At 39.1% G+C, this 22769-nt stretch overlaps 1 protein-coding gene across 7 annotated transcripts in view; it reads left to right on the top strand.

Annotated features, from left to right (window-relative positions):
• Positions 1-22769, top strand: part of CTNND2 (catenin delta 2) — a 632047-nt gene that overhangs the window by 174402 nt on the left and 434876 nt on the right. For all 7 annotated transcript variants that reach the window (XM_075212716.1, XM_075212719.1, XM_075212718.1 and 4 more), the window contains exon 5: positions 5910-6026. In XM_075212716.1, the coding sequence (XP_075068817.1) occupies positions 5910-6026 (117 nt within the window). The remainder of the gene's footprint in view (positions 1-5909; positions 6027-22769) is intronic.

The raw sequence follows: 22769 nt of genomic DNA, 5'->3' as shown, positions 1-22769 counted from the left end.
CATTAAACCTGTGTCTGTTTTTATAACATTCTATTGTTAATTGAATTTGATGAGTACTCAACACTCTTTAGGCAGGAGCCATCCCTTTTAAATCTACAAACCTCACTCCTGGACTACAGGTAGAATAATAAATTAAAAAGTTGTTCCTGGAAAAACTGACAAAGCTCCAAACCATGAAAATGGGTCTGGTCATCATCATCATCAGTTATTTATATAGCGCCACTAATTCCGCAGCGCTGTACAGAGAACTCATTCACATCAGTCCCTGCCCCATTGGAGCTTACAGTCTAAATTCCCAAACACACACACAGACAGGGAGTGAGAGAGAGAGACTAGGGTCAATTTTTTATAGCAGCCAATTAACCTACCAGTATGTTTTTGGAGTGTGGGAGGAAACGGAGCACCCAGAGGAAACCTACTAAAACACAGGGAGAACATGCAAACTCCACACAGATAAGGCCATGGTTGGGAATCAAACTCATGACCCCAGTGCTGTGAGGCAGAAGTGCTAACCACTAGGCCACTGTGGTCATAGAAGTGTAAACCACCCTTGTACCTCAATGGAATAAGAAAACTGACCATTTGAGTGTTAATAGAAAAATTGTTTATCAAAGGCATTCCTTATCCTACTACTATGGAAAAAGCTGATATCTACTAGCTAAATAGTCATACACTCTACCCTAGAGCGTCTACAGCCGAATCTTCAGGCTCTGCATATATTTGTTATTGCTCTTCCAACCTTTCCCAAGCTGTAGCAAATATACAGCATTGTCTATCATTAATGGAATATTGTTCCTAGTTTGTCCCCACCACTCAGCTTCCATCCATCTGTTTCGTTCACGGGTATTCTCTCAATCTAGATTGGCTCCAGCCTAGCAAGGATTGGAGTCTAACAGCCCCCACTGGTCTTCTCCAAGAACTGCCGCAAGGTGGGATGGTTTTCGCTGCTGAGAGACTGCAGATTGCGGCCCTTCGTTTGGCCCCTAGACATGAGAGACAAATAGGAGAAGCTGTACCGGTGATCAATATAACAAAAGGCAGTACCTGAGAAAGGTCATGAAGCGGGGTCTGGTACACAGTTCGGATGACAGTCTTGTACAGGGGTAATCGAAAGGAGTAGTCAGGAAACAAGCCTGGTCTGGTACACGGTTCAGATGACAATCTTGCACAGTGGTGATCCAAGGAGTGGTCTGGAAATGAGCCGGGTCTGGTACACAGTTTAGAAGACATATTTGCAAAGGAGATTCAAGGAGGAGTCTGGAAACAAGCAGGGTCTGGTGCACAAAAGGATAAACAGCAGGCAATGAAGAACTACAAGGATAAGTGGCTAGATGCAAAGGAAACGGACAGGTAGGTAACCTGATGCTCTGACACTGAGATGGTGTTACATTGTTCCTTAAATACAGAGTGAAGGGAAGGTTTCAAATTCCCCACCAGGGGGATCACATGACCGGAGTGCACCCAGAAGTGCCATGCAACCGAGGACGGGAATCGGAAGCGTGGAGCAGGTAAGTTTCCTTACACCAGCTAAGGTATAGATACTTCTCACCATTCCTCCTCTAGCACAACTTATTTATTTCCTAGTTCAATTTACAGGGATGCACATCTGTCTCACTCCCCTCCACATCACCTCACTGCAACTGTTGCACTGACATATTGTTCTCAATGCATGCATTTCTCCTATTTGCCTGACCAAGGTATTTCTTATCAACACTTGCTAAGTGAACTCTATAACCTGTTGTTACACTGTTGCGAAACTTCTGAGCACTCTGTGTTCTCCAACCCTGGACCTCAGCAAGTGACCTTAACCATTATGTTCTTTCCGATCCTGACCTCAGCTTGTGACCTTGATTATCCTACCTTCTCCAGTCTCTTAGCTAGGGTGTTTGGCTTTTCTGCTACCTGGATCTACTTCGTGGATCTTTAGACAGGACACAGTCCCAGCTCCAGGTCAGTTATTTTATTCCCTACTTGATGCTGGTGGGTCCTGCTCTTATCTGATCAGGTTTCAAAACCACCAGAAAACAACTAGAAAATTGTGTGAAAACCACTGTTTAACAAAGCACCACATTAAACTTCTCCGATGAGATTTTTAACATGATAAGAATGCAAACTGTCACTTTTATTAAGCTTCAGTTTGACAAACCAGAAAAAAGGGGGTTTTGAGTAGAAAAGTTGCTTAAACTGCAATCTTGCCATCCAGAACATAAGGAGGCACAACTGACTTATAAGTTATGGGGGAATCATTATGTATTTATTAAGGGGATAACTGTTTTGAAACCGACACAGATCACCATCAGTTTGACATTTCAGTCTTAAACCACCCTATAGTAAATACTGTGGTTAACTTGCCAAGTGTTAATGTAGTATTCCTTACTGCTGTAACCCCATGTTTGTCTGATGAGTGTTATAGGTGTGTTCTCTCAAAGTCACCTACTTTTGCAACAGTCTTGGATCAGCCACCCAGGTTCTAGCTCAGTCTTTTTCACCTCAGGCCTCTGTGAGAGAATAACCAAATAGGTGGTTGTGCACATGCAGATTTCCTAACAGTCCTCTCCAGCACATACTTAGTTGAAATAAATTAATCAAAGACAGCCTTTTGCCTTACTCCTCTCCAGTACACACTTAGGGGGAGATCTATCATTGGGTAGTTTTGTTAAAATCACCCAACATCACCATAAATAAATCACTGATTCATTCCCTATACTGTTTAACCAATTAAAAATCGATTTAGTTCAAATTCAGGTGATTTTGGACTATTTTACTCTTTGAGCACAATTCCACTTTTCCCATTTATTTTAATAAGAAATGCATTCTCATTGGGTGCAGAGAGCCCATTGTAATGTGTTACCCATACAAAACCTCAGCAAATCACAAGCAAGGCTTACATACTGGCCAATACCTGTACAGCCAGTGATTGGCTTAGCAGGTAGTGACTTCCAGCCCTATTGAAGTCAATGAAGTTGGTGGCAAAATAATGCAGTACTATTGAGAGCAATGGCTAACAGGGCATGCTGGTCCTTGTAGTTTCATAAATCTCAGTAAGCCCTAACTGTTAGTGCTTACTTGGATTTTTATTTCCTCAATAGTATTTAATCTTTTTTTACTTAAAAATAAATGTAAAATATATATTTATTTATTGGAGCATTTCTCTATTTATATGTAGAGGCAATGCATTTCTATGGAAATTATACAAGCATTAGAATAAAAAAACAGGTTATTGAGTCAGTAGATACTCCATAATACATGTACTTATTTGTGAGAACATTTTCCCTGAACAGTCATTTTATGAAGGGCCAATGCAGTGTAATATGCAGCCATATGACTGACCTGGTATGTGTGACTAACTTGTTATGGCACATTTAAGAAAATGTTTAGCCAGTTTGGGATTTATAGGTATAAAAGCAGGCTTCTGACTGCTTATGTGTGATCCAAACAAAATTAAAATAAAGCTTTTAGGAACAGAAAATGATTATGCCGAAATGATTATGGAAAAGAGTAGATGTGGGCAACATTGATGCTGAAGCCAGGTTAGGCCCAGGGTCCACTATGCATGGTACTGATTACAAGGATGTCCCACAACTCAACCACTAAATATGTAAGTGATGGTATCTTAATTGTTGTGTAGAGGTCATGTACAAATTGCAGTACAACACTGTAATAAAGAAAAATACTCCACATAGTTGCCTACTCTCCCGGAATATCCGGGAGACGCCTGAGTTTCTGGGAGACCTCCCGGACTCCAGGGAGAGCAGAGTAACCTCCCGTTTCCTGGCCAGTTCGTTAGTTAAGTAGTTGTAAGACTGTTGTAATACCCCGCTGTAATAGGCTAAAATGGTTGTGACAGTTTAGTGGACAGGGCCGAATGATGTGTTCCACTTGACCACGCCCCCAAAAATCGCCAGCGACATCTCCCCTCCTGGAAGGGAGATCTCATAAGTTGCCATGTATATCCTAATATGGCTGTACTGTTCAGATCAGAGGAGAATATATCCTTTGTAGATAGTGTGATTTATCAAAAATAGAACAGAACTATCATCGATATCCTAAAAAAGGTTCACTTATAATGTCGAATACACATTTTTTTTGTTCAATCACCTGAATGGAATACTGCTCAAAGCATGACAAAATGTATTAAAAGCAAATGCTTTTTATGTGTTTTTGATGGTTTCCTTCCTTGTGTCCACTTGAAAATACTTATTTGTAAACATGCCTAAGCCCTTAACCAGTGTAAACAAATCCTACAGCATTAACATTTTAATAAAATGTCAGCATTACCACATAATTTTCATAGCCCATCTGCAGTATAATACGCTGATATATATAAAGAAAATGGGTAAAGGTGGAAGGTTTAAGTTAATGTGTCTTGTACTCTATGGCTGATAATGTTACCCCCTTCCCTCCCATTTATTCCTATAATGTTATACAGGGCAAAACATTGAAAATATAAACACATCCTTTATTCTGCAATAGTTGGTTTGGTTTGTCCGTTCAAAGGGGGGAGTTTAATTGTCCGCGTTACTTTCGAAAGTAACACGGCCTGCGCACTATTACTGTTACTACAGTAATAGTGCGCATTATTACTGTTAGTATGGTAATCTTTAACCCTGATTTTTTCTCAGGGAATCGCAAGCAGAAATCAGAGTTAAAATTACCATATGAACAGTAATGGTGCACAGGCCTCCTTACTTTCGAAAGTAATGCGGCCAATTGAATTCCCCCGAAAATGTTAACTTATCCAGGTAATCAAATCCCACAAACTGTTACTGCTACAAAGATCCTAAAACATACTCCTGTGCCTAATTTGCTGTCTGGTGTTAGGCCTGTTTTGTAGTTCCAGACTTTTGTTAATGTAATGCTGTTTACACATAAATGTCAATGGTGATTTCAGATATGGCATCCTCTGGACTTCAGTGGAAGTGACTATAAAGTTGTAAGCATTAATATTGTATCTATTCTTATGAATCTGTTTCAAACAATGACCGTTTAAATTATTTATTTCTATAGCAATAACTTTTTTATTTCTAGTGTGAGTGAACTGCACGTTTGCCTTTATTTAAAACATAGTGAACATCATTTTACACTGTAGCCCAAGTACGGGATGGATAGTTCCCCTTTAAGTCACTATGGGGCATATTCAATGGTCGGCGGAAATGCCTAAAATCTTGCAGATTCCCAGGATTAAAGGTAAAACATTTGATGAGCGCCCAGCATTATAAAATTCTAAAATCTTGCGTTCCGCGCACTATTACCATTATTACGGTAATAGTGCATGGAAAAAATGTTATTACGGTAATTTTCTCGTTGGATTTCACCTTGCAGCTCCCTGAGCCGCGAGCTGAAATACAGCTAACTATTACCATAATAACGGTAGTAGTTTTAACGCAGCGGGAAATCCGGACAATTGAATATGCCCCTATAAAAAAATAAAAATAGACAAGAAGGGTGTACAAAGAAAAAGAGTTCTCCCATTACTAAAGAAAAGAACTAAAAGAGTAGTGCAAAATCAGCTAAAGCATTTATTGATTCCTAACATAAAAATATCCCAAATTTAATGCAATACACTGTATGCAGATAATACCAGTGGCATAAATACTGTGCTTGTAAAAGTTGTGACTGTTGGGGGCCATGGACCTTGTGCCAAAAAGATGGCAGCCACCCTATTGCTGCCACCACCATAAATTAACTCTCCATGGCTGCTCTTTGGCAGATATTAGAAGTGGAGGGAGGCAGTTGTATAACATATTAAGTAAAGATAATGTGCAAATGGTACTTTATCTCCTTGACTTGTGATCTCTTCCTACACAGCATTTATGTAGACATACATTTTTAATCTGTGCTGTGCAGATGCATTTATATTTCATGAGTTAAGATAAAATGATTGTTATGGCGTTATTCTTATTTTGCAGATGGTCAGAAAGATATCGAAGATGAACTGACAACTGGCTTAGAACTGGTTGATTCATGTATTAGATCCTTGCAGGAATCGGGCATACTTGAACCACAAGACTTTTCATCTAGTGAAAGTAAGCATATATTTTAAGCATATAATTCGATAATTAAGTTGTAAAATATTTTCTTAACCATGTGTGATAGTCCTTTCAGAGTACTGCAGCTCATTGTTGTGTTCTATTGACAATCAGTGTACTGCCATCATCGAACCCCATAATTCCTCACTCTTAGCATTATGACCCACTTCCAGAGACTGGATGGGAATTATCTGCTACATTAGTTAATAATTAATTAGTGCAAAACTGATACATTTTACCCATTTGGAACTTCCACATGTATGAATAGTTTTTGCTTATACAGAGTTGTACAATAATGGCCTGATGCAGAATTGGACGCACCTTGGGTGTAATTTACACAAAAAATTCAATATATCTGTATAATTAACAAGTACCTAACTGTATTACATGATTAGTTAATAATTTTACCACAATAATGATATACGTTAAACATGATACATGTTAAATATTCACTGTTGCCTTGTGATTATTACATCTAAAGAAGGGGTAATTCCCCTTCCCTTATCCCAGAAACATAGTGCCTTCTTTTAGAGTTCCACTCATGTTCCTATGTGAAGATTTTATTTATTGTCATTGTAAAGGGACCAATGGAGGTGGTTCAGGTGCAATCACTGCACTGTGCTTTGGGGGGCTGGCCAAAACTGCACCATGACCAATCATTTGATCAACCCAGAGGGGAGATTTTAATTGTATTTTTTTTCCAAATGTAATGTAGCAGAAAATTTAATAACAATGATTTGCATATAAAGTTATTATCTATCACTTTTTTAAATAGCTGTCATCAAATATTAGTGATGAAAGTGCCTTTGTAAATTCATATAATTTAATACAGGTATAATAATATCTATGCTCATATTGCAAATTATATTTTTTTTCATTTTTTATTTAATTATTGAAGCAAATATAAAAAAACAAACATGACATGTCAAACCTCAACATACAAGCAAATGGAATACATTCACGAATATACAATGATAAAAGGCATTTCAAGTAAAAAGAAAGAACTAACAATAACCTTTTTAGAAATGACAACAAGGTACATCTAAATTAGAGATGGGCGGTCTTGGTACCCCGAGAACCGAACCCACCCGAACTTTGCATATCCGAGTAGGCTCGGTACTCTCCCGTCCGCTTGGAATCCCAATCAAGGCCGAACGTCATCATGACGTCGTCGGATCTCGGGGCTCGGTTCTCGCGATATTTGAAAATGATAAATACCTACCTCCACAGCAATCCATCGCCATTTGACAGAGGGAGAGAGCAGGGTGTAGTCATAGGCTGATTAGAGCAGGGACAGAGAATACAATTCTGATTACAATTGATAGAGAAGAGAGGAGGATATAGGAGTCTTTTTTTTCAATATTTGGCACTACAAGTGCTTTGGGGTGTCCCCCATTCTTTTGCATTAATATTTCTGGCTGTCAAAAGTCCTATTTCCAGCAGACTTAAAATATAATATTTAGCACTCCCAAGTGCTTTTGGGGTGTCCCCCATTCTTTTGCATTAATTTTTGTGGCTGTCAAAAGTCATATTTGTCAGCAGTATCTAAAACAATTTGTAGCACTACAAGTGCGTTTGGCTCATAATGGATTCAAAGCAGTCCACATATGAGCAGAATCAGCAACCAGGTTCTGTCACCAGTCCTGATGGTAGTGTTCCCAGTACGTCAACTGGGAAAGGCGATGTCAAACTACACAGTCTTTGGAAATCAGTCAAAAAAACACACACCAAAAATTTTTTTACCGTGTTGAAGCGCAAAGGAAGTGTAACTGAGGAAAAATTAACTGCAGATAAAAAAAAAATTGCCAACATGCCATTCTACACACGCAGTGGCAAAGAAAGAATGAGGCCTTCGCCTTCCTCTATTAGTGGCAGATCAAAAAATGTTACTGAGCCTTTTTCATGTATATTCAACGGACACTCGTGACAAAGCAAAACCAAGTAATTTGGAGTCTAAAAATGGTGCACAAGTACTGTTACGCGTGAAAGCCGAGCCGCAAGAAAACAGTAAGGCAATAGGGGATAATGTATGCTCTGAATCAGAAATGACACCAATCCCTGGGAAGAGTCCATCCACCAGTGGTATGTCTAATCGTGAGCATTCTGTTAGTGACAGTGTACCCATAAAGAAGATTCCTTTCAGCAGTTCTGCTGATGTATGCCTTAACAGCCCGAGTGTAGTCCGTGATACACCAATTGAGGATGCCACTTTTGAATTAGAAGAGGATGAGGAGGAGATTTGTGTAGGCGACGAGGGCACTAATGATGATGTTGATGATTATGATGCAGACAGATACCAAATTGCCTTTCTCAATTTCTATTTATATTCTAGACTCTATAACGGCTGAATAGTTTACTATTTTACTCCTAGTGGAGAGGGGGTCTGATGCAGACAGATACCAAACTACCTTGTTCCATTTATTTTTACTTTCTAATTCCACAGTCTATGCACGCTGCTCTTTTTCTATTCAACTACAAGTGGAGGGCGGGGGGGGCATAGATAGCCACCAAACTACCGTGGTCCATTTATTTTTACTTTCTAATTCCACAGTCTATGCAGGCTGCTTTTTTTCTATTCAACTACAAGTGGAGGGTGTAATATACACCCAAAGAGGATGGCTGCATTGCCAATAGGCAAAGATGAAGAAGAAGACAACCAGGTTTGTGTGCAGAATTAAGGATGGCCTACCAGTTCTTAAACTGTTTTCTTTCTAATTTATTAGCTTTAGAATTACCTTACTTATCCTAGAAACAGGTGGAGCACTAAATTAGGTTATTTTATGCCCAAAAACATTGATTTTTAAACAAAATTGCAAAACAAAACAAAACAAAACCAAAACCAAAACACGCAAGGGCGGTTTGGCAAAACCAAAACCAAAACACGACGGTAATCCAGATCCAAAACCAAAACACGGGGGTCAGTGAGCATCTCTAATCTAAATATAGCTATACACTTTACAAATACTCACGGAATAAAAGTACATACTCCTAAAGCAGGACCCAGGTGCGGCCAGACTTATCATAGTAATGCCATAAGAAGATGACAAAAGCAATACAACAGAAAGCAATAGTCAACTCCTCCTAATATCACCAAAGGCAGACAGTCAAAATATTAATGCAGCATATATGGAAACAGACTTAATAAAACAAATAAATAAAAAATGAAAGTGAAATTGGTGCTAATCCCCATCAACTGTAATTTGAGGGTCATCCACCATAAATCTGGTTTAATAACACAAGGTAGATTTAAAACAGGATTAAACTGGATTTGACTCTTAATGAGATTAGACAAAGAATCAATATAGCATTCCCAAATTTTTTTTTAAAAAAACCAATAAACCTTGATTTGTTTTCTTTTAAGCAAGAAAGATTCAATCCAGTCCATCCGAAAAATATAAAACAATTTAATTTTAGGGATGGATAATATTGACGGGGATTCCTCAATCTACACCTGTAGAATGCTTTATCTAGCTACTTCAGATACTACTGACAATAGTTTCCTACTACCAGTAATCATTTTATGACTCAGGGGTAATATCTAATACGGTCCACTCCAGAGTCAAAGGAGGAACAAAATTTAATAGAGTATCAAATGCATATTTGTGCACTTGCCTCCAAAATCGTTTGCTGTATGGACACTCACACATACAATGATAAAATGATGCATCACTAGCATTATACTTATTGCAGCTACCAGAGTCAGTAAGGCATATAATAAACCTACAGTGTGGAAAGAAGTATATTATAAAACCTTTCCCTATACATACTAGATGAAAAAGTAAGACAAGAATAAGAAAATGTTTTAAGAATTAGTTCTAAAGAAATATGAGGAAATATCATTAACTAGTGAGTGATTCCTGAACATACCCTGGCAAAAACAATAGATCTCTTCAAAGGTATTTAATGTGTCGAGATGACGTTCCTTCCAAAGAGGAACCTATCCAGCAGCAAATCCATTGCTCTAATCAACAGAAGATAGAAAATCCAATACAGTATTTACATAATATCTAGGCTGGAAGATTGCAAACGTGTGCGTATGTGGCAATTTAAATTTATCCAAGACCTGAAGTAACATAAAGGATGTCTGTGAGGAAGGAATGACCAACGACTTAAAGCAGGTAATACCCCTCAAAAATAATCTGAGTATAATAATCTCGACTACCAACAATTGAAAGAATAGAAGGCCTGGCCCGATTAAAATTTGGGATTAAAGTGTAAATACAAAGAATAGTGACTATTAAGGTTGAATTTATGATGAATAAATTACCAAGACTTCGAGCCTGTCATCAAAAGTGGGTTATGCATAATCTCCTCAGGAACTTCATATTTATGAAAGGGAGGTAAGGTGGTCAAGTGGACATCTGACAGAAACAATTGCTACAAGTCATAATTGACATAGGTATTACCATCATGTAGCCAATCCCTTATATAACTTAATACCCCTGCATAACCGTATAATCTTAAATTAGGAAAGTTAATAGCCCGATCTGATGTAGTTTGCTGAAGCTTAAAAAGACCTTTTCTGCCCAAGACAAAGAATACGGTACACTTCATGATGGCCAGGTCTCAGGACCTAAGGACACTGCTATTGATTTGGATTGATTAATCGTAAAACCAGACACAGTACTCATTAATGACAATGCATGTTGTGGATCAGACAGAAATAATAATAAATCATCCGCAAATGCAACCACTCTAATCTCATGGAGACCTTTATGAATTATCAACAAGCGGGGGTGAGATTGTAATATGCGAAGGAGGGGATCCAATGCAAAATTAAACAGTGGTGATAAAGGGACACCCTGTCTAGTGTCCCGGGTCATGGTTATAGGAGAGCTAAGCTGTACATTAATATAGAAGGAAGTTATCGGATTATTATAAATAAAGCTAATAAAATGTGAAAATTCCTGTCCAAACGCCCTAGTCTCAAAGACCATATAAAGATGTGTCCATAGGCTGTAGAAGGCCTTTTTGGCATTGAAGCTTAGAAAAATGTAAGGAATTTTCTTTCTCAAAACTTGTGCCACCATTAACTGATTGTCTATTATGGGTAAAACCCAGGTGATATGGAGTTAACAAATCCAGCAGGATAGTCTGCAATCTGTTAGCCATTACTTTGACTGAACTATAAATTAAGTAGGGAAAAAGGCCTATAGGATAATACTAAATCCAGACTCTTTCCAGGTTTAGGGAAAAAAATTGTATGAGCTTCGTTGAACTTTAGGAAAGAAAAGTGACCCTTATGCTGCTTCTGATACAAAGAGGTCAATAAGGGAACCAGATTGTGTCTTAATCAGGGCCGGATTAACCATAGGGCTAACTGGGCTACAGCCCAGGGGCTTATGGCATCCAGGGGGCTCTTGAAAGTGCCCAGCAGCAGTATTGATCGGTCAGGGGCGGGGGCGCCCCCCGGCGCGATCAGTGCTGCTGAGCACTTTCACTGCGGCTCTTCCCCGGCGAGCTGTAGTCTCCTTACTGAGGAGATCTTGTGAGTCTCACTCTCACGAGATCTCCTCAGTAAAGAGCGTACAGCACGCCGGAGAAGGAGGTAAGTGCCGGGGAGGGGGGGAAGCGGGGAGCTTGGATCACGGGGGGGGGGGCCCTCACGGGGGAATGGAGGCCCCTGGGCTAATCCAGCACTGGTCTTAATAATTTATAATACTCCCTGCCATAACCGTCAGGGCCAGGAGATTTGTTAGAGGCTAAAGACTTTATTACCCTGTCCACTTCTAATGCTGAATTCTGATATTACAGAACAACACGCTGCTCCCAAGAAAGCTTAGGGATATTCACCTCACAGAGAACCATATGATGCAATGCAGGATTATCAGGATGAGCTGTATAAAGCTCATCATAATGGGCTTGATTTTGGAAAAATATATCTGAATTAGCAGAAAGGCGAGTACCAGTATTTAGATCTTTAATAAAAAGAACATGGTTACGTCTCCTCCGCATTTTAGTCATATTGACCGACAATTTGCCTGCTTTATTCCCCCACCTATAGAAATTATTTCTTAGAAAGTCTACACTAGTTTGAGCATTAGCTAAAAGAAAACTTTCAAGGAGTTGCTTGAACTAATCATTAAGATGTAAATTAATTGTAGAGGGCCAAGAGATATAAGTATCAAAGGCAAGTTTCATGGCAGCATGCAGATAATTATATTTGGATTGTATATCTTTCCTTTTTTGTGTCAAATAAGCAATTACGTGACTTCTCATAACTGCTATTGAGGTTTCCCAGAATAGGAACAGATCCTCCCTACGCTCTAATATTATCGTCAGTGAAATCTAACCATTTACTATTAAGATACTCAGTGAAATGTTCTGATTTACTAAGGGGGAGGGGAATCGCCATGGCTCTTGTAAGACATGTGGGGCATGAAAGGTGATGTGAAAAGAGACAGGGGTATGATCTGAGATCATAATACAGTTGATTTGTGAAGATGTGAAATTAAAATATGATTGGAAACTAATATATAATCAATCCTAGTGATAGTGTTGTGTACTCAGGAGTGCACAACACTATGGCTACTAGGGAGAACTGATAAAGGGTTAAATTATCGTTCCAATATCGGATTATCTATCACCTTGAAATCACCATCAAGAATCAAATTAGAAGTATCAATATGTGTCAAAAAAGTGACATGATTAGAAACATTCAGTGCCCATATATTAGATAAAGTGATCTTTTCACCATTTATAACCATCTGCAATAGAAGGTATCTCCCCTCCAGATCCAAAACGGAGTTCTCAATTGTATAATCTAACCGCTTATGGAATATTGTCACTACAACACTCTTTTTGGTAACATAAGATGCTAAGTAACATTCCTGTATCCACGTGGCCTTCAATGACATCCCCTGAGCAAGGTTCAAGTACATTTCCTGGAGAAAGGCTATGTCAGGAGATATAGATTTCAAATAAGATACAAATTTACTCTGTTTTGTAGGCGTGTTCAAACCTGCCACATTCCATGATAACACCCAGGAAACCCAGTGAAACCTGCTGAGCAGAATTAAATAAAAAATGGTACACTAGCCATAGCAAAAAAGAAAGTCAATATGAATTATCAAAACCATGAAAATAAAACAGTAAACACACACCCCTCAACTAATGACAAAAAGAAGAGCAAGTAAAGAAATGGCATAGAATCTAGCCGCACCTGGATCCCCACCAATAAAGTAAAGCAAATAAAGCAACAAATCACAATGAAAAAAAAGCATAACCTTAACATCAAGTACTTGTAATCATGAAAAATAGACAAAATAAACAATATCATGATATTTGCCAAAAACATTTAGTAAACACCCAATAAGTAGAAAATCCAAAAGTGAAAACCAAGTCTGGGACAAAGCATATTTGCCTCCCTCCAACTCCATTTTTCCATTTTCCACCCGATTACTAATCATGTCCCCATTTTGCCAAAACAGGAAAATGAAAAAAAATACTAACGATTAAAACATAATAAACAAACATATATAGGGCAAGCAAATCCTAAGCTTAGGATAGTGACCTCTGTGACAGATCATCATGTTTATTCATACTGTGAATACATTCTCTGGCTCTATTGGAATCCGTAAAAATGTGAGTTTGACCACATGGTGGCCAAAAAGAAACTTGAAGGGGCAAATTCCTCTTCTGGAAAACTACAGATGAAAAATCGTGAAGCACCAATATTTTATATCCCCAACAGAAACAAGTCCCTTCCTCCTATAGGAGGACAGAATCACCTCCTTATCTCTAAAATAAAGAAATTTGCAGTAAGAGCTCCAGATCGATTGTCACTGTTACTGTTTCCACGGTTCGGCCCCAACCTATGTGCCCTTTCAATTATTACTGAGGTATCAGTATCAGGCATTCCCAGAGCAGAAATAAGTTCTATTGGAGAAAGATAAGGAGATCCGGACCTTTAACTGATTCTGTAATACCCACAAAGTGTAAATTATTTTTCCTATGGCAGTTTTCGATACCATCTAATTTTTCAATCAACAAGGATAGAGGGCAGTAATAATGGTATGTAAAGAAGCTAAATTACAATCCATACCACTCACACGGAATTCGGTGATTTTACTTAGCGGTTTGGACACTATCTAGCTTTTGTTCATTGAAGGGCATAATAACCGTAAACATTTCTCTGGCCACATCAGAAACCGTTGTGGCATTCTAAGATCAGGCAATATTTCTAACTTCAGAGTTAGCCCCTGAAGGAGAAGAGAATTTGGGGGAAGGTGGGATACCTGGATAGCCTGAGACCTAGTGGAAGAGGTTTTAGTTTCACCCATGTTACCACCAGAGTGTTTATCTATATACCTGTAAATAATTAGAACATATATGCAAGTTGAAGAGGTCGTCTAGGCACAGATTTTACTTCAGTCAAAAAATATAAGTCAAGAAATACATTCCTATGGACTACAAAGCACACACAGGCACAATTAGTACTTAAGAGTGTGCTATCTATACAAAATAATTTACAGTGAACTTTGGACAGCACACCTAAGATGCTTCCACCATCCAGCCTAAGCTCTGAGCGTATAGGCACAATACGATTCAGTTATCCCCAAACAACAGATGAAAGTGTCTTTGAGATGTCTGTAATAAATATGCTAATCTATCCCCTAAGTGCAGAAGAATCGCTCTGAATAGTGCAAAATAGATAAAACACTCTAGGGAGATAACTAAAAGTATTTAATACAAGAAATCTTAAAAATCTATTTTTTTTTTTTTTTTTTAAAGAGTACATTATTAATCAAAGGAAAGATAACAACTAACAAAAAACCCACATAGGCTAACAGGTACTTCCAACAGGATGGCCAGAGGGACTAAAGCACAGACCCCAGTAGTGGAACAGGACACCAATCTGACTAGGAACTGTTTCCATTCCAGAATACCCTTCAGATATCTAGTTAACCAATCTTTAAGAAACCTTCTCCAGGCAAGTATTATAAGTGCCTTAATGCTAGAAACATAGAACCATATATATTTACAGAAAATATATTATTATTAAATGTTTTAAAGTAAAGTTCCCTTCACAAACTAGTAAAACCACTGTTTTGCTGCCCCTGGCATCCTTGCTATTCACAAACTGTTCATACCCACTCTCATTCCAAATTCTTTAGATGCTGTACCTTAAACAATAATGTGAGTAGATTTACTCAGTGGGATGAGCAATTTAGGAGTGTTGAGGTTCCAGGTGAGTGATGGTAATATGATTTATTATAATTTCCTATTTTGCAGCACTCTTAGGTAAACCCCCTCAAGGGCAGCTCAGTCTCTTTCCCACCTCAAAGTCCTGTGGGTTAAATCAGCAAACATTTGTCCCCTACATGTGCAGATTTAATAACAGTAAAGTAGATGCACATGCTGCAGGTGTAGCAATGTACCCTGAATAAACAATGAGTATAGCTTTATTCTAGTATAAGCATTCACCATTCTTCTCTCCAGCACAAATCACTTAGTTGCAGTGAATTAATTTCAGTTCCCAGTAGAGTTGCAGCCTCTACACCAGTGACTCACATGCTGAGTCATTGACTCTCCTTGGTCCTCTCCACAATTGCTCTTGGGTACATGCAATACAGAGGATGCTTTGTGGGTGCTTCTCTGAACACCCATGTTTTTACACTTGCCTCACATGCAGTTCATCTTTTTGAGCCCTTTGTCTTACTTTGAGCTATCAGCAACCTCCACCTCTTTCATTCTGGAGGATGTCGCTCAAAAATGTGGGTATTTTTGAACCAGGGCAGAATCCTACTTGAATCAGCTCCAACACCCAAAGTCACACACTTTTAAACACGCAAATCCCTCCACTGCTCCTACCATGCACCTATTCTGTTGATGATTACCTTACAAACACAAGGAATTTGACACTCATTCTCTCTCCTCTGGGGGCATTGCACTGGGATTTTTTACTTTTTTTTAATATTTAAATACCCCCAGCAAAGCAGTTTACTTACTTATTTTCAGTTTAACAGAAGCACCATTAAGTGATCAACTTCTAAGTTTTATATGATCTTTTAGTAAAAGTCACTTGTAGCATGGGGTCCATGTCACTGTTATATGATTACTAGCCCATCAGGAATGACAGACATCCTGGATTTACTATTTTTCACTAGCTGACAGAGTCCCTATCCATAGAGGCATTTTGCCCCCTTATGCCGCCTAAGATGACCCTTGTACAGCCACTAGCCCCACACTGCACACTGTTTGAAGTGTGACAGTGTCACACTTCTGGTATCACAAACGGAACCCAATAGCCAGGTATTTCTGAATTCAAAAGGATTTATTTTGGTATACAAATAAATCTCCAGTGTCCAACAAATAAAGTCCAAAGTAACAAGAGTATAAAGGTCTGGTGGAAGTATCAAGTACTTGTAGTCCAAATCACAAGGAGGCAAGGTTCTGTGGAAGCATCTGGTTCAGATAGAAACACAATACTCGTGCAAAGGCTTCATAACAGGAAGTGCCTTTTCTAGGCCCAAACAGGAAATGGGATCCAAGATGGAATCTTCATGAGACAGTCCCGGCCATCTTGGATAAGGGCTATTGTAAGGGTAAGTTCATAACAGAGATCCAAGATGGAAACTTCATGATGCAATCACAGCCATCTTGAATGAGGGCAAAACTAAGGGCAAGTACATAACAGGATCCCCCCTTCTCAATGACGTCCTCTGGACGACTTAGGACCAGGCTTCCCAGGATGCTGTCGATGAAATGCTTTTACCAAAAGTGGGGCATGAACATCCTTTGTAGATTGCCAAGAGTCATCTTCTGGCCCATATCCCTGCCAACGTAGCAGATACTCTAATTGGTTTCGAAACATACGAGAGTCCAGGATTTTTTCGACAATAAATTCCTCATGCTCATCAACTTGAATTGGCTCAGGAGAAGGCAAAGAGCAGGAAATGGATTCTTAACTGAAGGTTTTAGTAATGATACATGAAAAACAGGATGTACCTTCATGGAATCAGGAAGATCCAATCTATAAGCCACTGAACTAATCTGTGCAATGATCTTATATGGACCAATAAACTTACTTCCCAACTTAGCAGATGGTACCTTCATTCTTAAATGTCTAGTTGACAACCATACTTCATCACCAATACTAAAAGTTGGAGCAGCCCTTCGTGATCTGTCAGCATCACGTTTATATCTTTCTTGAGCAGTTTTCAAAGTCTCTTTTAATAATTCAAGATTATTTTGCATAATAATCAGTCTATCTTCCACAGCAGGAATTGGAGAGTCACAAGGTAGATTGGGACAAATATTTGGATGATATCCTAGATTAGCATAGAAAGGGCTAAATCTTGTAGATGAATGTTGAGAATTATTGTATGCAAACTCAGCCATGGGGAGGATATCAACCCAATCATCCTGTAGGTGACAAATATAACATCTGAGATATTGCTCAAGTGTTTGGTTTGTTCGCTCCGTTTGTCCATTTGACTGTGGATGAAATGCAGTGGACAAGTTCACCACAATGCCAAGAGATTTGCAAAACTGTTTCCAAAATCGTGATGTTATTTGAACGCATCGGTCTGACACCACATCATTAGGAACGCCATGCAAACGAAAAACTTCTTTTATAAGTAAGTCGGCTGTTTCTTTTGCTGTAGGAGTACCCTGGCAGGGTATAAAGTGAGCCATCTTTGTCAGTCTGTCAATTACCACAAAGATAGTGGTCATATTCTTAGATCTCGGAAGTTCTACAATAAAATCCATGGAAATGGAATCCCATGGACGTGTAGGTATTGGCAAAGGTTGTAGTAGTCCAAAAGGAGAAGCACGAGGAGTCTTAAATCTGGCACACGTTGTACAAGAGGATACATATTTTGCTATATCTTCCTTATAGTTGGGCCACCAGAATGAACAGCTTAACAGTTCTTGAGTTTTCTGAAGTCCTTTATGGCCTGCTAATTTAGAGTCATGGAATAGTTGCATGACCTTTAACCGTGCTTTTTCTGGAACGTATAGTTGATGTGCCATATGCCAGACTCTGTTGTAAGATAATTTAACATTTTTTGGAGGATTCATGAGGGTAGAATCCATATCATATCCATTCTTGATCTCTGTTAATAACTCCGTTGTACAAATAACCCCCAAAAAATTTGAATCAGGAATTATTGCTTGAACAGGCTTTACCTGTTGAGGATTCTCCGCATAAGCTCTTGAGAGGGCATCAGCTTTTCCATTCTTCGATCCAGGTCTATAGGAAATTAGGTAATCAAAACGGCTTAAAAAGAGAGCCCATCGAACTTGTCGGGGAGATAATCTTTTTACTGATTTAAGGAATTCCAAATTCCGGTGATCGGTGAGGACTATCACTTGATGCTTTGCACCTTCTAAAAGATGTCTCCATTCTGAAAAAGCAGCTATAATGGCAAGAAGTTCTTTATTTCCCACATCATAGTTTCTTTCAGGAGCAGTCATTTGCCTTGAATAAAAAGCACAGGGGTGAAGTAACATTTTTTCTCCTACTCTTTGTGAAATTACTGCTCCTATAGCTGAATCTGATGCATCAGTTTCCAAAACAAATGGGAGTGTAGGATCAGGATGAATTAATATAGGAGCTGACGTGAACTTAGTTTTCAAAATGGAAAAAGCTTTATCAGCTGCTGGTGACCACTGAAAGGAGGAAACCTTTTTGGTGAGCTGAGTAATGGGGGCAGCAATTCCAGAAAAGTCCTTTATAAAACGTCGATAGAAATTAGCAAAGCCCATAAATCGTTGCACATCTTTGATGCTTTTAGGTATGGGCCAATCTACCACAGCATGCACTTTACAGGGATCCATACACAGTCCTTGAGGGGATATAATGTAACCCAAAAATTTTATTTGAGTACGATGGAATTCGCATTTCTCCAACTTGATGTAGAATTGGTTTATACGTAGCCGTTGTAAAATAATTCGAACATGTTCTTGATGTTCTGGTAAAGAATTAGAAAAGATAAGGATATCATCAAGATATACAATAATGAACAGATCAAGCAAATCTCGAAAGACATCATTTATAAAATGTTGGAAAGTAGCAGGGGCATTACATAACCCGAATGGCATCACGAGGTACTCATAATGTCCATACTTTGTTCGAAAAGCCGTTTTCCATTCATCACCTGGTCGAATGCGTATTAAGTTGTACGCTCCTCTTAAATCAAGCTTTGTGAAAATACTTGCTGTCTGCAGTCTTTCCAATAATTCTGGGATGAGAGGAAGGGGATGTCTGTTCTTTATAGTAACTTTATTAATTCTCTATAATCAATGCATGGCCGCAAAGATCCATCTTTATTTTTTACAAAAAAAATAGGAGCCCCTGCTGGGGATTTTGAAGGACGTATAAAACCTTTAGTTTCACTTTCCTCCAGGTAAGTCTTTAGTGTCTTTAATTCAGGATCAGCTAATGAATAAATCCGACCAAAAGGAATAGCAGCCCCAGGTAATAGATCAATGGGACAATCATATGGTCGATGGGGTGGTAATTTGTCAGCATTTTGTTTGTTACAGATATCTGCAAAATCCTGATATTGAACAGGCAATTGTTCCTCCACAGAAGAGGGGGACACTGAGATCTGACTCTCCTCCTGTGCAAGCGGGACCATACCGATAGGATCTTGAAACGTTAGGGTTTGAGACTCCCAGTTAATGGCTGGGTTATTGTTAGTGAACCAAGGGAGACCCAAAATTATGGGAAAATTTGGAGAAGAGATGAGAAAAAAAGTGAGTTCCTCCTTATGATTGGGTTCTATCATCAAGGACATAAGTTCTGTCTCATGTGTGATGGGACCAGAATTCAGAGGGGACCCATCAACTGTCTCCATCAATACAGGGGTCTTTCTTTCTTGAAATACTATATGGTTTTGTTTAGCAAAATCTATATCCATGAAATTACCATTGGCTCCTGAATCCAGCATTGCCATGGTTGAAATAAGTTGAGAGTTTATCTCAAGTTGTATTGGTATTGAAAAATGATTCTTTATTCTTCTGTTCTCTCGCTCCAATGTAGACAGTGAAGAGATTTGAGGAATAATAGCATTCAGTTGATGTGAGCAGCATGAAATAATAGATTCCTGGTCAGAGTCTTTAGGTTCCATTAATGTAGCAACTGTCTTGCGAGGTCGTTGAGAACAATTAGCAACATAATGTCCAGATTTACCACAATACAAACAGAGATTTTCTTGTCGTCGTTGATCTCTTCTTTCAATAGAAATCTGTTTGCGAATGGTATCTATTTGCATTGGCTCAGACTCCTCAATTTGTTGTGTTGCAGGAGTTCCAGAGTAATTTGATATTGCTGGTTCTGGATAATTAGGACGAGTCCACATGGAACCCCATCTATCTTGTTTCCTCTCCATTTGACGAGCATCAATACGAATACAATGTTTAACAAAGGCTTCAAATTCAGTGGGTGCATCAGCTCTAGATAATTCATCTTTAATGAACTCAGATAACCCCTTTCGATAAACAGACAGCTTAGCTGCCGAATTCCAATCAGTGTCCAAAATCCATCTTCAGAAATCAGAGGTGTATTCAGCCACTGAACGTCTTTCCTGACGCATTTTTAATAAAACTGACTCAGCAGTAGCACTTTAATTTGGATCATCAAATCTCTGGTTCATTGCATCCATAAAATTAGAAAGATCTTGTAATATGGGACTTTTTGCTTCTATCAAAGGAGAAGCCCATGCCAAGGCATCATCTTTCAACAATAAAAGAATACAACGTACTTTCTGTACATCAGTCAAAAAATAAGTAGGATGTAAATCAAAATGCATATTACATTGATTAATAAAACCTCTGTATTTTTTACGATCACCTAAGAATCGAGCCGGAGGTAGTGGGAGTGTGGGCTGATGTACTGCAGCTGAAGGTGCTACAGCATTAACTTCTTGAAGCCGCACCTGTAGTTCTGTAATAACTCCATTTTGTAGCGCTATTTGATCTTTGAGTTCATGAACATTTATTTGCAACTCCGTTACGTGTTGATTTTGCAGTTGAAAATTATTTGTACACTGGGTCTCCAGTTCTTGAAATTTTGCATGAAATTCCTGTAGTTGTCTTGAAGCAGAATGCATGTGGAAACTCAGATCTGAAAGTCGCTGTAAAGCAGATGGTTCTGACCCAGCGGGCTCCGTCATTTTGGGCACGAGTATCCTGTCACACTTCTGGTATCACAAACGGAACCCAATAGCCAGGTATTTCTGAATTCAAAAGGATTTATTTTGGTATACAAATAAATCTCCAGTGTCCAACAAATAAAGTCCAAAGTAACAAGAGTATAAAGGTCTGGTGGAAGTATCAAGTACTTGTAGTCCAAATCACAAGGAGGCAAGGTTCTGTGGAAGCATCTGGTTCAGATAGAAACACAATACTCGTGCAAAGGCTTCATAACAGGAAGTGCCTTTTCTAGGCCCAAACAGGAAATGGGATCCAAGATGGAATCTTCATGAGACAGTCCCGGCCATCTTGGATAAGGGCTATTGTAAGGGCAAGTTCATAACAGAAATCCAAGATGGAAACTTCATGATGCAATCACGGCCATCTTGAATGAGGGCAAAACTAAGGGCAAGTACATAACAGACAGTCTGTTCTCTACAATTGATTGCTGAATGAAGAGCAAGGTGACTCCTTTCTGCAGTCACTGTCACTCTGCTTTTGGCGGACACACAACTCCCCAAGACCTGGAGAGGTAGATCAGGGCAAAGGCAGTACTCCAGGGACCGATTGTCCCTTTCCTGTCAGTGGCAGAGGTCTGGATCTCAGCGCCAGCCTGACTTCAGCCTTCACTGGGAAGTGAAGGCCCATTTGCTGTTCTCTGGAGCTCCTTTCTAAAGGCATAAATGACCTTCTCAGGGATTTCAGGCCCTGCCTCATTGGTCCTTTTCTGTGTTTACCTTTTTCACAGATAGCAGATTATTTGCTCTTGATACAATTTGGGACAGGTACTGTTTTATGGCTACACAGCATTATTTTCTTAAACAGGAGAGGTCACAATCCAGACATATTACATTTAAATACACAATGCAGTCTTCTGTAATTAAACATAGAGCTCTATCTGTGGACCTCTTAACAGATGAGACTCCCTTGTGTGATTAACATTCACACAGGAATAGTGGACAATAATCCTTTGCTCAGACAGAAACAATGGACAAGTCTGCAGGTATACACAAGAAAGGAAAACCATGCTGCCTGACATATTACCACTTAAAAATACAACATATATATATAACTTTAAATATGACTGAAAAATATACTTTTTCTAGCCCTCTTGTTCCCTATATGTTTTCATAGTCCACAGTTTGTGAGAAACGAGGTGCAGACTGATTGAGATTATAATAATACCTTGTTTCACCACATTCCTCCCCCACTTTTTTTTAACCTTGGTTGCCTAGGTTGCTGTGGCTTACCACAACTTCCTCCCCAAGTCCAAAGTCTCAGGCCTAATCCACTGAATTGTCACCTGGGTCCGAGGGTATAGTAGGCCGTAGTCTATAGTTTCTGAGTTCCAACCAGTGTGCCAGGAAGTTGGGCCAAACAAATCCCATGGTGAAAGGGGCTGCTTGATTGGACAAGTGGCAAGGGAAACAGTACATGTCAATATGTCCAGTGGCACTACACAAGTTTCAGCCAGTGTAGTCCCTGAGCAGCACTGGGTCAAACGCTAATAGTCCCATTACTTTCTCCACTGGTCTAGCAAATCTATATGGGGGAACAAGGTCACTGAACAGCATCCTCCACTGGCCCTTCCCACCC

Source organism: Mixophyes fleayi, chromosome 5 (genome assembly GCF_038048845.1).
Source record: "Mixophyes fleayi isolate aMixFle1 chromosome 5, aMixFle1.hap1, whole genome shotgun sequence".
Classification (NCBI taxonomy): Eukaryota; Metazoa; Chordata; class Amphibia; order Anura; family Limnodynastidae; genus Mixophyes; species Mixophyes fleayi.
The sequence above is the reverse complement of the archived record's forward strand: the minus strand, read 5'-3'. Positions and strand labels throughout refer to the sequence as shown.